The 12,649-nt window shown below is 46.2% G+C and overlaps 2 protein-coding genes and 1 long non-coding RNA gene across 8 annotated transcripts in view; 2 read left to right on the top strand and 1 right to left on the bottom strand.

Moving 5' to 3' along the window:
- Positions 1-5,071, top strand: part of A4GNT (alpha-1,4-N-acetylglucosaminyltransferase) — a 7,132-nt gene extending 2,061 nt beyond the window's left edge. Inside the window, exon 2 of the mRNA XM_040480280.1 lies at positions 4,283-5,071. Within this exon, the coding sequence (XP_040336214.1) occupies positions 4,283-4,897 (615 nt within the window). The 3' untranslated portion in view covers positions 4,898-5,071. The remainder of the gene's footprint in view (positions 1-4,282) is intronic.
- Positions 5,072-6,410: 1,339 nt separating this feature from the next.
- Positions 6,411-10,357, bottom strand: LOC121033721 (uncharacterized). The gene is made up of 2 exons (XR_005792080.1): positions 10,222-10,357; positions 6,411-7,208 (listed from the first exon to the last, which is right to left on the bottom strand). It is a non-coding gene; the product is annotated as an uncharacterized LOC121033721 (long non-coding RNA).
- A 459-nt stretch (positions 10,358-10,816) lies between these two features.
- The window catches only part of DZIP1L (DAZ interacting zinc finger protein 1 like), a 42,728-nt gene continuing 40,895 nt past the window's right edge, over positions 10,817-12,649 (top strand). For 3 of the 6 annotated variants that reach the window (XM_040480277.1, XM_040480276.1, XM_040480272.1), the window contains exon 1: positions 11,108-11,350. The gene's annotated coding sequence lies outside the window, so the exon portion shown is untranslated. Of the gene's footprint in view, positions 10,903-11,107; positions 11,351-12,649 lie in introns of those variants that run through there. The other 3 variants (XM_040480274.1, XM_040480273.1, XM_040480275.1) reach the window with 2 other exon arrangements.

Below are 12,649 nucleotides of genomic sequence, written 5' to 3'. Positions count from 1 at the left end.
TTCTTTCTTTCTTTCTTTCTTTCTTTCTTTCTTTCTTTCTTTCTTTCACCACTTTAGTGATGAATGACTGACATATGAAAAGCTGGACAACTTGGTGAGTTTAAGATGCGGCTGTTTTTTTGTTTTGTTTTGTTTTCTTAATTTTTTTTTTTTTTTTTTTTTACATCTGTCTTTAAAGGATACTTGTGATAGCATTTAGGGTCCAAATCAGGACAGCCCAGGATAATCTCCCCATCTCAAGATCCTTCATGTGATCACATCTGCAAAGACCCTTTTCTCAAATGCGGTAACATTTACAGGTTCTGGGATGTAGGACCTGGGGTCTCTGAGTGGCCATTATTCAGTCCACTACAGTATTTATATATAAAAAATGAAAACTCCTATCATGCCCTGCCTCATTCACCTGGGGACTGAGTGTGTGCTTTCCTGGGTGGAGGACACATTTGAGCCTACTTACTGTCATCTGGAGACATTTACTGGACTAAGCAACTGGTATGTGGGGGAAGTGGCCAGTTTTACTTTTGACTCTATGTGACTTCCATAACCAGGTTGCCCATCTCTTGTCCTGAAGAGCCTACAAGTCTCAAATTCAGACTCCTCAGGAGGCGATGAAGCAGCTCATCAGATTGAGATTTTACCGGCAGCTGCCAGCACAGGGGTCCCAACAAATAGTTGGTGACAAGCGCAGGCCCCTCGGAAGGAGCAGGACAGGCCACAGGCTGGGAAGGCAGGCCCTGGCAGCAGAGAGGGTCCCTGGAGGGGACATGCTGGCTAGGTCCCTGTCGCTCTCAGGGCTAGCCTGCTAGACGTTGTTCCAGGAGATCTAAACAAGAACAGCAGTCTGTTGGCCTACTTTCCCCACAGCTGGGCTAGACTAACGTTACCTAAACTGTGTTACGCTCCTTACACAAATAAATTTCTGCCCAAATTGTTTTGGAAGGTGAGATGTTGCATTCTACACCGTAAAAAAAATTTTCCCTCATGGACTAATCACGTACATGAAGAGATTAAAGCCTCTGTACTTCTGAAAGAAACAGTAATTTGATTCAACCAGAATCTTCCAAACTTATTTGAGCATGAACACCTCTTTCAGTAGGACATAAATGTTTTCTTAGAGCTGATGTCTCATAGAGCACAGCCTGGGTCTTCTGAGCTGTACCTCAATTTTACAAGGTTGAATTTTAGGAACAAGGTGGGCCCTGGGACACAGAACCCTTAAGTGTCTGCCCCATCTGAGCCCGCAGGGTACTGCACTAAGGCATGCATCTGCAGTGATCACACCATGATAATTTTGGGGTGCTGGTCTGTGGCATGTTCTGCTCCATTGGGGATGACCTAATGTGCCATCACGATGTCTGGGGTTGCGTACTGTGGGGTAGGAAGGGGATGAGCAGTCAGAATCCTAATCCCCTTCCTGGAGCTCACCCCTGTGGGAGCTTTTGTGTTTTAGGTAGATTTAGTCCAATGCCCACAAAAAGGCATTAATTGTCTTGCCTTCATTTGGCTTTATAGCAATGATTTTTTTAATTAAAAAATTTTTTTGTTTAATGTTTATTTTTGAGAGAGAGAGAGAGAGAGGGAGACAGAGTGTGAGTGGGGAAGGGACAGAGAGAGAGAGGGAGACACAGAATCTGAAGTAGGCTCCAGGCTCTGAGCTGTCAGCACAGAGCTGGATGCGGGGCTCAAACTCATGAACTGTAAGATCATGACCTGAGCCAAAGTCAGATGCTTAACCAAATGAGCCACCCAGGCGCCCCTATAGCAGAGTTTTTTTTTTAAGTGTTTTTTTTTTTAATGTTTATTTATTTTTGAGAGAGAGAGAGAGAGTATGAGTGGGGTGGGGCAGACACACACACACACACACACACACACACACACACACACACACACACAGAATCTGAAGCAGGCTCTAGGCTCTGAGCTGTCAGCACAGAGCCTGACTCGGGGCTCAAACTCACCAACTGTGAGATCATGACCTGAGTCGAAGTTGGATGCTTAACCAATGAGCAATCCAGGTGCCTCCCTTTAGCAGAGTTTTAAAGAATGTTCATTAAAAAATAAATAAGTAGATAAATAAATAAATAATAAATAAATAATGTTTATTTTGTCAGGGCACGTGGGTGACTCAGTTAAGCGTCTGACTCCTGTTTTCGGCTCAGGTCATAATCTCCTGGTTCATGCCCACGTTGGGCTCTGTCCTGACAGTGTAGTGCGAAGCCTGCTTGAGATTCTCTCTCTTTCCCTCTCTCTATGCCCCTTACCCAGGCACACTCTCTCCCTCTCTTTCTAAATAAATAAATAAACTTAAAAAAAAATGCCAAATGTTTATGTTCAATCTTTCTTTACTTTTAATTCATTTATTGGGGCGCCTGGGTGGCTTAGTCAGTTGAGTGTCTGACTTCAGCTTAGGTCATGATCTGATGGTTCATTGGTTTGAGCCCCACATGGTCTCACTGCTGTCAGCGTGGAGCCCACTTTAGATCCTCTGTCCTCCCCACCCCCCGCCCTTCCCTTGCTAGTGTTTCTCTTTCTCTCTTCAAAATTCATTAAAAAAAAAAAATTATTTATTTATTTATTTATTTATTTATTTATTTATTTAAGTAGGCTCCATGCCCTGTGTGGAGCCCAGCGTGGGGCTTGAACTCACAACCCTGAGATGAAGACTTGAGCTGAGATCAAGTGTTAGGGTCATCCAGTTGTCTCTATTTCAATCTTTTAATCAATATGTTTCAATCCAGAAAAATCTATTTTGTTTTCTCTATTCAAACTTTTAGCATTCCATTTGAGAAGGTTGCTGTCTACAGTGATTAGTTTTTATTGCCATTTATAAAGATTGTTTTTTATTCTTTTTAGAGTCACTTTCTGCTTTGCTCCCTTTTTTAGCATTTGCAGTCATCCTCGACTCCTCTCTCCCCCTCCACATCCAATCCATCCACACCCTGACCCTCTTCATCTTTACCGTGTGCCTAGGATCTGAACATTTCATCTGCCTTCCTAACTTGCCTCTGTGTTTCTGCCCTTGCTGCCTCCCAAGCCCTGCCCCTGTCTGTTTGCCACAGAGGACCCTTTGAAGACTGAGTCAGGTCACATCACTCCTTTCTTCTAAACCTTCAAGTAATTTCAGTCTTCAGATAACTCCAGTCTACGTGATCCATCCTCCCTCTCCACCCACCCCTCTCTGCTCTCATCTCCTACCCCTCCTTCACTGCCCTGCTTTGGCCACACTACTCTGTTCTCTGTTTCTGCACACAAGTGATTGTATTCCTACCTCAGGGCCCTTGAGCTCGCTGAAACCCAAGGTAAGATAGTGTTCCACCCTGCCCCTTTCATATCCTCCTCACCCAGCTGTTTTTCCTTCATAGTCCTTGTGAACACCTGACATATTATATATTGATTTATTTATTGTCTATCTCCTCCAGGTAGGGATTTTTGTCTGTCTGTTTATTGCTCTCTCCCTAGCAGCTATAACAGAGCTTGGCACGTTGAAAGTAGGCCCTCAATGGGGTGCCGGGGTGGCTCAATCGGTTAAGTGTCTGACTTCGCCCCAGGTCATGATCTCACACTTCGTGGGCCTGAGCCCCGCGTTGGGCTCTGTGCTGACAGCTCAGAGCCTGGAGCCTGCTTCCGATTTTGGCTCTCTCTCTCTCTCTCTCTCTCTCTGCCCCTCCCCCACTTGTGCTCTCTCTCTGGCTCTCAAAAATAACTAAATGTTAAAAAAAATTTTTTTAAAGGAAATTAGGGCCTCAATGAATATCATTAAAGGAAATAATTAGTGAGAGAAGGCATGCATGCATTTTAAGATTCTTTTACCAATTTCTCAAGAAGCGTACATATTGATCTATTCTATAGTTTCCTAGCTTACTTTTTCTTTATTAGTTTTTAGCATTTCTAGGACTCAAAAAAATTCCTGCTTCACAGTTTCATATTTGTGGTTAAACTACACCCTGCTGAAAATGGCTCATATGGTTTATTGTGAAATCCCTTCAGGGTTTCTTCTTTACCATTCTACTGCTTTAATTAAAAACAAACAAAAACCAAATTCATGAATTCTTTAAAAGCTTGCAAATTCTGCCCATTGACACTGGTTGCTGTAAACTTTTCACTTACAGGCAAATTTTGGGGTGGAGGTAAGTTTGGTCAATTTGTAAAATTGGGTTTTTGTAAGCAGATTTTCGAGAAGCTGGCTTGCTTCCTTCTCCTCAGCTACCATGGGCTGGCCTCATGTTATGACACCCTTCCTTTTTCTCCTGCTGCTGTGGCTGATTTGCACGTGTTCCTGCAGATCAACGCCAGTGTGGAGAGCAACTGGCTCCACGTCAGCTCAGATGCGTCCCGCCTGGCCATCATCTGGAAATATGGCGGCATCTACATGGACACCGATGTCATCTCCATCCGGCCCATCCCTGAGGAGAACTTTCTGGCTGCACAGTCTTCTCAGTACTCTAGTAATGGGGTGTTTGGATTCCTGCCCCACCACCCCTTCCTGTGGGAGTGCATGGAAAACTTTGTAGAACACTACAATTCAGACATTTGGGGCAACCAGGGTCCCAGTTTGATGACAAGGATGTTGAGACTGTGGTGCAAACTTAGAGACTTCCAGGAGGTGAGTGATTTCAGGTGTTTGAACCTGTCCTTCCTACACCCTCAGAGATTTTACCCCATCTCCTATCCAGAGTGGAGGCGCTACTATGAAGTCTGGGACAAAGACCTGAGCTTCAATGACTCCTACGCCCTGCATCTGTGGAACTACATGAACAACGAAGGAAGGACTGTGGTTAGAGGGAGCAACACGCTGGTGGAAAATCTCTGCCGTAAGCACTGTCCCAGGACTTACAGGGACCTGATTCAAAGCCCAGAGGGGTCAGTGACTGGGGAGGTGGGTCCAGGTAACAAATAGAGCCCACACTGGCTCTATGTTATAGAACCGGTTCCTGGAGTGCCAGCGTGCAGCTCATGTCCACGTTCCCCAGGGGTGGGGGGGTTTACCCACGTATCGCTTAGGCTCAGCTTTCTCTGTCTATAATACAAAAATCCCAAAGACCATTGGTGTATAAAATATAGAAGCTTATTTCTCTCTCATGTAAAATAAGTCTGAAGGCAGGCGATTTAGGGGAGGTGTGGTCACTGTGGTCGTTGGGGACTCAGGTTTCTTGCATCTTTCTTGTTTGTTATCCTCAGCGTCCATAGCCCCTGGTCTATATGGCTGCTTGGTATCCAGCCCATTATGTCTGCATTTCAGGCAGCAGGATGAAGGAAGGAGGAACGTACCCCTCCTTTATTTTATGAAAACTTCCTATAAGTACTGTGTAACACTTGCCTTTACATCTCACTCACTCACTGCAAGAGATGCTGAAAAATTTAAGGAGGAAGAGAAGAAAATGGGTGTTAGGAGAGGCAGCTAACGGTTTCGCTACCTGTTAAATTTACTTCTGTAAGATTAATTTCAGCAGAATGGACTAGGGACAAAGAGTCTTAATTTCTGATCTTGGGACAGAGTCTTGATATCCTGACTTTGATATTCATTAGTGAATTCAGTCAATGAATATTACCCAAGCCCCTTCTGTGTGCCAAGCACTGATTTAGTTGCTGAAAATACTGCTGGATCAAGCAGACATGGTTCCGTCTTAGTCAGTTTGGGCTGCAGTAACAAAGTACCACGGACTGGGTGGTTTATAAGCAACAGAAATTTATTTTTCACAGTTCTGGAGGCTGGTAGTCCAAGATTAGGGTGCCAGCACAGTCAGGTTCTAGTAAGGATCCTCTTCTGGTGGCAGAGGGCACTTTTCTTGTAGAATTCTCGTAGAGGGGAAGGGGTCAAGGGAGCTCTCTGGGGTCCTTTTTATAGAGAAACTAATCCCACTCATGAGGGCTTCACCCTCATGACCTAATTACCTCCCAAAGGCCCCACTTTCTAATATCATCACATTGAGGGTTAGGATTTCAACATATGAATGTTTTTTAACATTTATTCATTTTTGAGAGAGAGAGAGAGAGAGAGAGAGAGAGAGAGAGAGAGAGAAAGACAGAGAGAGAATGAGTGGGGGAGGGAGACACATAATCTGAAGCAGGCTCCAGGCGAGCTGTCAGCACGGAGCCCAAAATGGGGCTCGAACCCATGAACCGTGAGATCATGACCTGAGCTGAAGTCGGATGGTTAGCCAACTGAGCCACCCAGGAACCCCAATCTATTTATTTTTGAGAGAGAGAAAGGCAGGGGAGGAGCAGAGAGAGAGGGAGACACAGACTCTGAAGCAGACTCCAGGCTCTGAGCTGTCAGCCCAGAGTACGACCCAAGGCTCGAACCCACGAACTGTGAGATCATGATCTGAGCCAAAGTTGGACGCTTAACCTACTGAGCCACCCAGGCACCCCTTTCTATTTCTTATTGATTTATAACCACCCTTTGTATATTAAGGACACAGACATTTTTATTATTTTAGTGTAATTTTTTTCAGTTTCTCCCAGCTTGCCATGCCTTGGGTTTGTTTCTAGACGCACAGAGGGTCCTGGTTAGACTGATGCTGCATTTTTCATTTTGCAGGAAAGAACAATTTTTTTTTCCTGAGAAAGGCGATCTCTTTTGTAAGTGCATCTATCACCTTTAAGGTGATTTTTTTTCCAGGGAATGTGCTAGAGTATAATTTGTGCCCAAGGAAAAGGTTTGAAGCCCAAGCTTCAGCCAGTTCTTGGCATGTCAGAGTGCAGGCCACTTATTGCAAGGTCCTCAGATTTTTCAAGAGAAATCAGCAAACCAGATTTTTATGTAAAATCTCATTTTGACTATATACCTGTCAATCCATCCATCACCACTGTGAAAACCCAACAGCATACTTTTGACCTACGATTACCTCAGTTAGCATTTGCGGCCAGCATCCGGGCATTGGGAGATCTGTCCCATATACCTCAGATGCCCTTCTGGAAGCTAGAGCTGGCTCTGGAGCTGGCTTCTGAGGTGTGATGCCAACAGCTGACAGCAGAGAGCACTCCCATGGTGGGCTGCCTAGGGTCTAAAGTCCACCTTCAGTCAGCAGTCGGTCCCACTGCCTCCTGTCACATCCCTAAGTGTAGGAAGGAGACCAGTTGTGATGGTGTCTGTGCTGGGTCAGAGAGCGGGTGTCTGTCACTGGCCTGAGGAAGGGGTGAGAGGCTATGGGGCCAGATGAGAACCGCAGGTATTCAGGACCCACCCTCTTGGTATTCTTCGGAACCTGAAATAGAGCACATAGGAGGCACTCACTAACTCTTGGCTGTATCGAATGTTGAAATGTGGCCCAGTAGGGGAAGGATGTGAAGGTTCCATGCGTGGGAAGTCTTGGTCAGCCGAAGACAGAGTTTTAGCTTTTGGAATTACTGACAAGGTAGATGAGGCTGTATGTCAAGTTCACTTTCTCACAACAGCCCTGCAAATGAGGGTACCCCAGTTACACAAAGGGGAATTGAGGCTGGTGTAAATGACACATACAAACACACACGGGTACCGCCAGAGCTCCTTTCTGCATACTTCAGGGATCCAGTGGGAAGAGAACTGAGAAACAAATTTTCCAAGCCCCCACAGATTTCACATTTGTATGAACTCTAGAGGGCACATCACTGACTGCAAGGCCCTGGGCTAAGCCTAGAGATGGCTTAGCTAATTTGGTTCTCAGAATGACCCTGCTAGACAGAGTTTATTTTTCCCATTTTACAGAAGGGTTAAGTGACTTTTCCAGGGTTACATAGTTTGGGAATGTGGAAATGTAAATGCATCATTTAAAATGTTTAATTCCAGTATAGTTAACACACAATGTTATATTAGTTTCAGGTGTACAATATAGTGATCCAAAAATTCCATACATCACCCAGTGCTCATCACAAGTGCGTTCCCTAATCCCCATCACCTATTTCACCCATCCCCCATCCTCTCCTCTCTGGTAACCATCAGTTTGTTCTATATAGTTAACAGTCTGTTTCTTGGTTTGCCTTTCTCTCTCTCTCTCTTTTTTCCTTTGCTCATTTGTTTCTCATTTTTTACAGGGTGTCCTATGCTTATCTTTTTAATGTTTCTTTTTTTTGAGAGAGAGAGAGAGAGAGAGAGAGAGAGAGAGAGCAAGCATGAGCAGGGGGAGGGGCAGAGAGAGGGGGGGACAGAGGATCCAAAGCAGGCTCCATGCTGATAGCAGCGAGCCTGACATGGGGCTCGAACTCACGAACCATGAGATCATGACCTGAGCCGAAGTTAGAAGTATGATGCTTAACCCAGGTGCCCCAGTTTGTTTTGTTTCTTAAATTCCACATATGAGTGAAATCATATGGTATTTTTCTTTCTCTGACTTATTTTGCTTGTCATTATTCTCCCTAGCTCCATCCTTGTTGTTGTAAATGGCAAGATTTCATTCTTTTTTAATGGCTGAGTGATATTCCATTGCATGTGTGTATTTGTGTGTATTTGCGTGTGTCCATCACCTCTTCTTTATCCGTTCATCTGTTGATGGCATTTGGGCTGCTTCCATAATTTGGCTATTGTAAATAATGCTGCAATAAACACAGAGGTGCATATATCCCTTTGAATTAGTGTTTTTGTAATTTTTTTTGGGTAAATACCCAGTAGTGTGATTACTGGATCATAGGGTAGTTCTACTTTTAACTTTTTGAAGAAACTCCATACGGTTTTCCAGAGTGGCTGTACCAGTTTGCATTCCCACCAACAGTGCACAAGGGTTCCTTTTTTCTCCATATCCTCACCAACACTTGTTTCTTGTGTGTTTGATTTTAGCCATTTAGACAGGTGTGAAATGGTATCTCTTTGTAGTTTTGCTTTGCATTTCCCTGATGGTAAGTGACATTGAGCATCTTTTGATGTGTCTGTTGGCTATCTGTATGTCTTCTTTGGAGAAATGTCTGTTGATGTTTTCTGCCCATTTTTTAAAAGAATTGTTATGCCACCTGTTGGTTTTTATATTTTTATGATTTTTTAAAAACCTTTAAACGTTTATTTATTTTTGAGAGAGAGAGACAACGCGGGCAAGGGGCAGAGAGAGAGGGAGACAGAGGATCTAAAGTGGGCTGTGCACTGGCAGCGGAGAGCTGGATGCAGGGCTTGAACTCCCGAACCGTGAGATCATGACCTGAGCCAAAGCTGGACACTCAACAGACTGAGCCACCCAGTTTTCCCCTGCCCATTTTTTAATTGGTTGATTTATTTGTCTGTGTGTTGAGTTTTATCAGCTCTTTATATATTGTGGATACTAACTCTTTATTGAATACATCATTTGCAAATATCTTCTATTCGGTAGGTTGCCTTTTAGTTTTGTTGATTGTTTCTCTCACTGTGAAGATTTTTATTTTGACATAGTCCCAATAGTTTATTTTTTCTTTTGTTTCCCTTGCCACAGGAGACATACCTAGAAAATGCTGCTACAGCTGATGTCAGAGAAATTATTGCCTGTGCTTTCTTCTAGGATGTTGTTGTGTCTTTGACCCTAAAGCCTGTGTCTTTGTCTCCCCTCTAGTAGGTGGCAGGAACTCCTGGAGTGGAAAGTGTGCCCTGGCCAAGAGGAAGAGGAGGAACAAGATTCCCCATCAGAGTAGATGGCTTACAGACATCCCTACTGGATCCTGGTCCTGGCCGGCCAGTTCTTTTTTTCCATTTAAAAAATTGTGGTAAAATATATAGATGCCATAAAATCTACCCTTTTAACCATTTTCAAATGTACAATTCAGTGGCATTAAGTACATTCAACCCACCCCACCATCCATCTCTAGAACTTATCCATCATTCCAAATTGAAACTGTACCCGTTGAACAACAACTCCCTATTCCCTACAACCCCTGCCCCAGCCCCTGGTAACCACTATTCTACCTTCTGGAATAGCTCTATGAATTTGACTCTTCTAGTTATCTTGCATAAGTGGAATTATATAACATTTCTCCTTTTGCATCTGGTTTATCTCACCTAGCGTAGTATTTCCAAGGTTTATTCATAGTGGGGCATGTATCAGTCCTTCATTATGTCTTAAGACTGAATAACAGTTCATCGTATGTATGTACTACATTTTGTTCATCCATTTATATGTTAACAGACACGAGTTGTTTACACCTTTTGGCTGTTGTGAGTAATGCTGTTATGAACAGGAGCGTACAAGTATCTGTTTTAGTCCCTGTTTTAATTCTTTTGAGTATTTACCCAGAAATGGAATCGTCAGATCCTATGCTAATTTTATTTTCAATTCTTTGAGGACTCACCATTCTCTTTTTCACAGCAGCTGTACCATTTTATATTCCCACCAGCAATGAAAGGAGGGGTAGGGGCTCCAATTTCTCACATCCTTGCCAACACTTGTTGCCATACACGTTTGCAGATTGAGACTGGAACGGGAGGAAGACCTTTAAAAAAAAAAAAAGCCAGAAATCTGAGTCTCAGTAAAGCAATGACTGGCTAGGGATCGGGGACCATATCAGGGGAGAAAGAGTTCTTGGGTCCTGGGTTTCAGAGGCAGAGCCACAGGACAAGCTAGAAGGTTGGGGGTTGTGGGTTGCTTGCCATATGGACTAGCTCTGCAACTGCTCTGGCTTTTCAGCAGAACAGCTTTTGTTGTTGGTGGTGGTGGTGGCGGTGGTGGTGGCGGGTGGGTGGCTGTGTAGACCGGAACACGTCCAGCCCCCCTGGGCTCCACGCGGCCACCCTCTCAGTAAGGCCTGGGAGCCATTCTCTTGGATCCTGGATTTTCGCAACGGATTAAACGTGGCATTCCCTCCCCTTCTGCGTAACAACCTAAAAATAGCTCGTCCCAGGGGGAGGGGGATGGGAGAAGCTCCACCCCTGTCTGGGTGGGGTGGGGAGGCAGTCTCGAGAGCGCGAGGCGTCGGAGACCCGGGGGCCTCCGGCTGCTGGTGCGGAAGGCTCTGTCGCCCGCGGGCCCGCAGGTCGGCTGCACGGGGGTGGGCGGCCGGTTCGGTGCCCGCCGGGGAGGGCGTCCGGGCTCCACGACGCTGGGGGAGCATCCCCGGCCGCGCGGCGGCGAGCGTTCCGGGAACGGCCCCCGGGAGGTCGGGGCGGTGGAGCGAGCCGGGAGGCGGGGCCGGGGCCGAGCTGGGGAGCCCGCACCTCCGGACCTCTGCCCGCTCCGCCGGCTCCGGCGGCCCCCGGGAGAGCGGGGCTGCGTGGGAAAACTATGGCAGGAATTCGGCTCGGGAGGGGTGCGGATGGGGAGCGCCCTCGCCGTCCGAGCTGTGGATGCCGCGGGCTGCCGGAGGTTAAACATTAGCGACGCCCCGCAGGGGACCAGCCGGCGGAGCTGGGGCTGTGGACCGCCGCTTCCTGCGCCCCGCGTGGGCCCCCAAATCCAGCTCTCTCGGCCTGCCCTGGACCGAGGTACCCCAGGAGGGAAGCAGGAGTGACTGCACCCCCAGGATTGGGCTTCCCTGGGTGGACAGACTTTGATGCTTACTTTTTGAAAAAAGTAAAATGGTTTGGGTGGCTTGATGCTCTGAGTTCTGCAGGTAAAAGGGGATCTTTTGATAATGAGGTGATTTAAAAACAAACACATTGGCATCTGGGTTTGTCCCTCTTGCGCTCTGGGGCTGGAGTTTAGCAGGAGGCAGCACAATGGTATTTTCCTTTTGAAGTCGATGCAGATGAAGTCCAGGGGAGACTTGCTTTGTACAGGATGGAATGAGGATCCAGAAGGGGGTCTGGAGGGCTTGGACAAGGGCTGGCCTTCAGCCAGCACCCTAAGGGCCCGGCCCCTACCTGCCCCTCCATTGTTCACGGAATTTGATTTCTAACAGCACAGCACTTGGAAGAGAAGCCTGGTGAGTGAGGTGCTTTCACTGTGGCCTCTCACACTTTTCATCTGCAGACAGAGTGGGTGGTCTCCCTCCTCTGTCAGGGTCCCTCATCACTTCCTTCTGTCTCCCTGGAGCTGAGGACTGGCCAGTGAGAACAACCCCACTTACAGAAGGCCAGTCCTACAGTCAAGTGGTTGATAAACAGTCTTTTTTTTTCCTGTCTCTGTCAGCACCAGGGGTCTAGAGACATCTTCCTCATGTGGAGATACTTTTGGATACTGTCCAACTTGATAAAATGGTCCCACAGAGGTATATGCTTCAGGTTGGGAACAGAAGCCTGAATTCCTTTGTGGAATATAACTGGCTTCTGACACAGAGCTGGAGTTTGGTCAAAAGGCCTGTGGCTCAGTGGACACTGACAGGAACAGGGAAGGGGGCAACTTGGTGCGCTGTTCCGAAACCCCTGGCAGGCCCCTTTCATCAACGGCCAGTCCTGGTTAGCAGGGTTGACTACCTGCAATGTCAGCTGTACCTAGGCCTTGCGCCTCTAGGGGGGTTTCTGTGGGGGTTCCATGGGAAAGAAAGCGTCAGTATATTCTACACTGGTATTCTTTTAGATGTGAAAAGCAGTAGTGAGTTTTGACAATTCTGTACCTAGGAAGATAGGTCATGTCGGTTTGTAGTCTTCCTCCCTAAAATACTCCTAAGCAAGGCCAGTCAAAGCCCTTCCCCCAATTTTTATTTTATTAAAATTTTTTTCATGTTTATTTATTTGAGAGAGAGAGAGAGAGAGAGAGAGAGAGAGCGGGGTAGAGGCAGAGAGAAAGGGAGACACGGAATCCAAAGCAGGCTCCAGGCTCTGAGCTGTCAGCAGAGAGCCTGA

The sequence above is a fragment of the Herpailurus yagouaroundi genome, unplaced genomic scaffold (assembly GCF_014898765.1).
Source record: "Herpailurus yagouaroundi ecotype Mexico unplaced genomic scaffold, PumYag 159, whole genome shotgun sequence".
Classification (NCBI taxonomy): Eukaryota; Metazoa; Chordata; class Mammalia; order Carnivora; family Felidae; genus Herpailurus; species Herpailurus yagouaroundi.
This window is presented reverse-complemented; position numbering and strand designations above follow the sequence as displayed.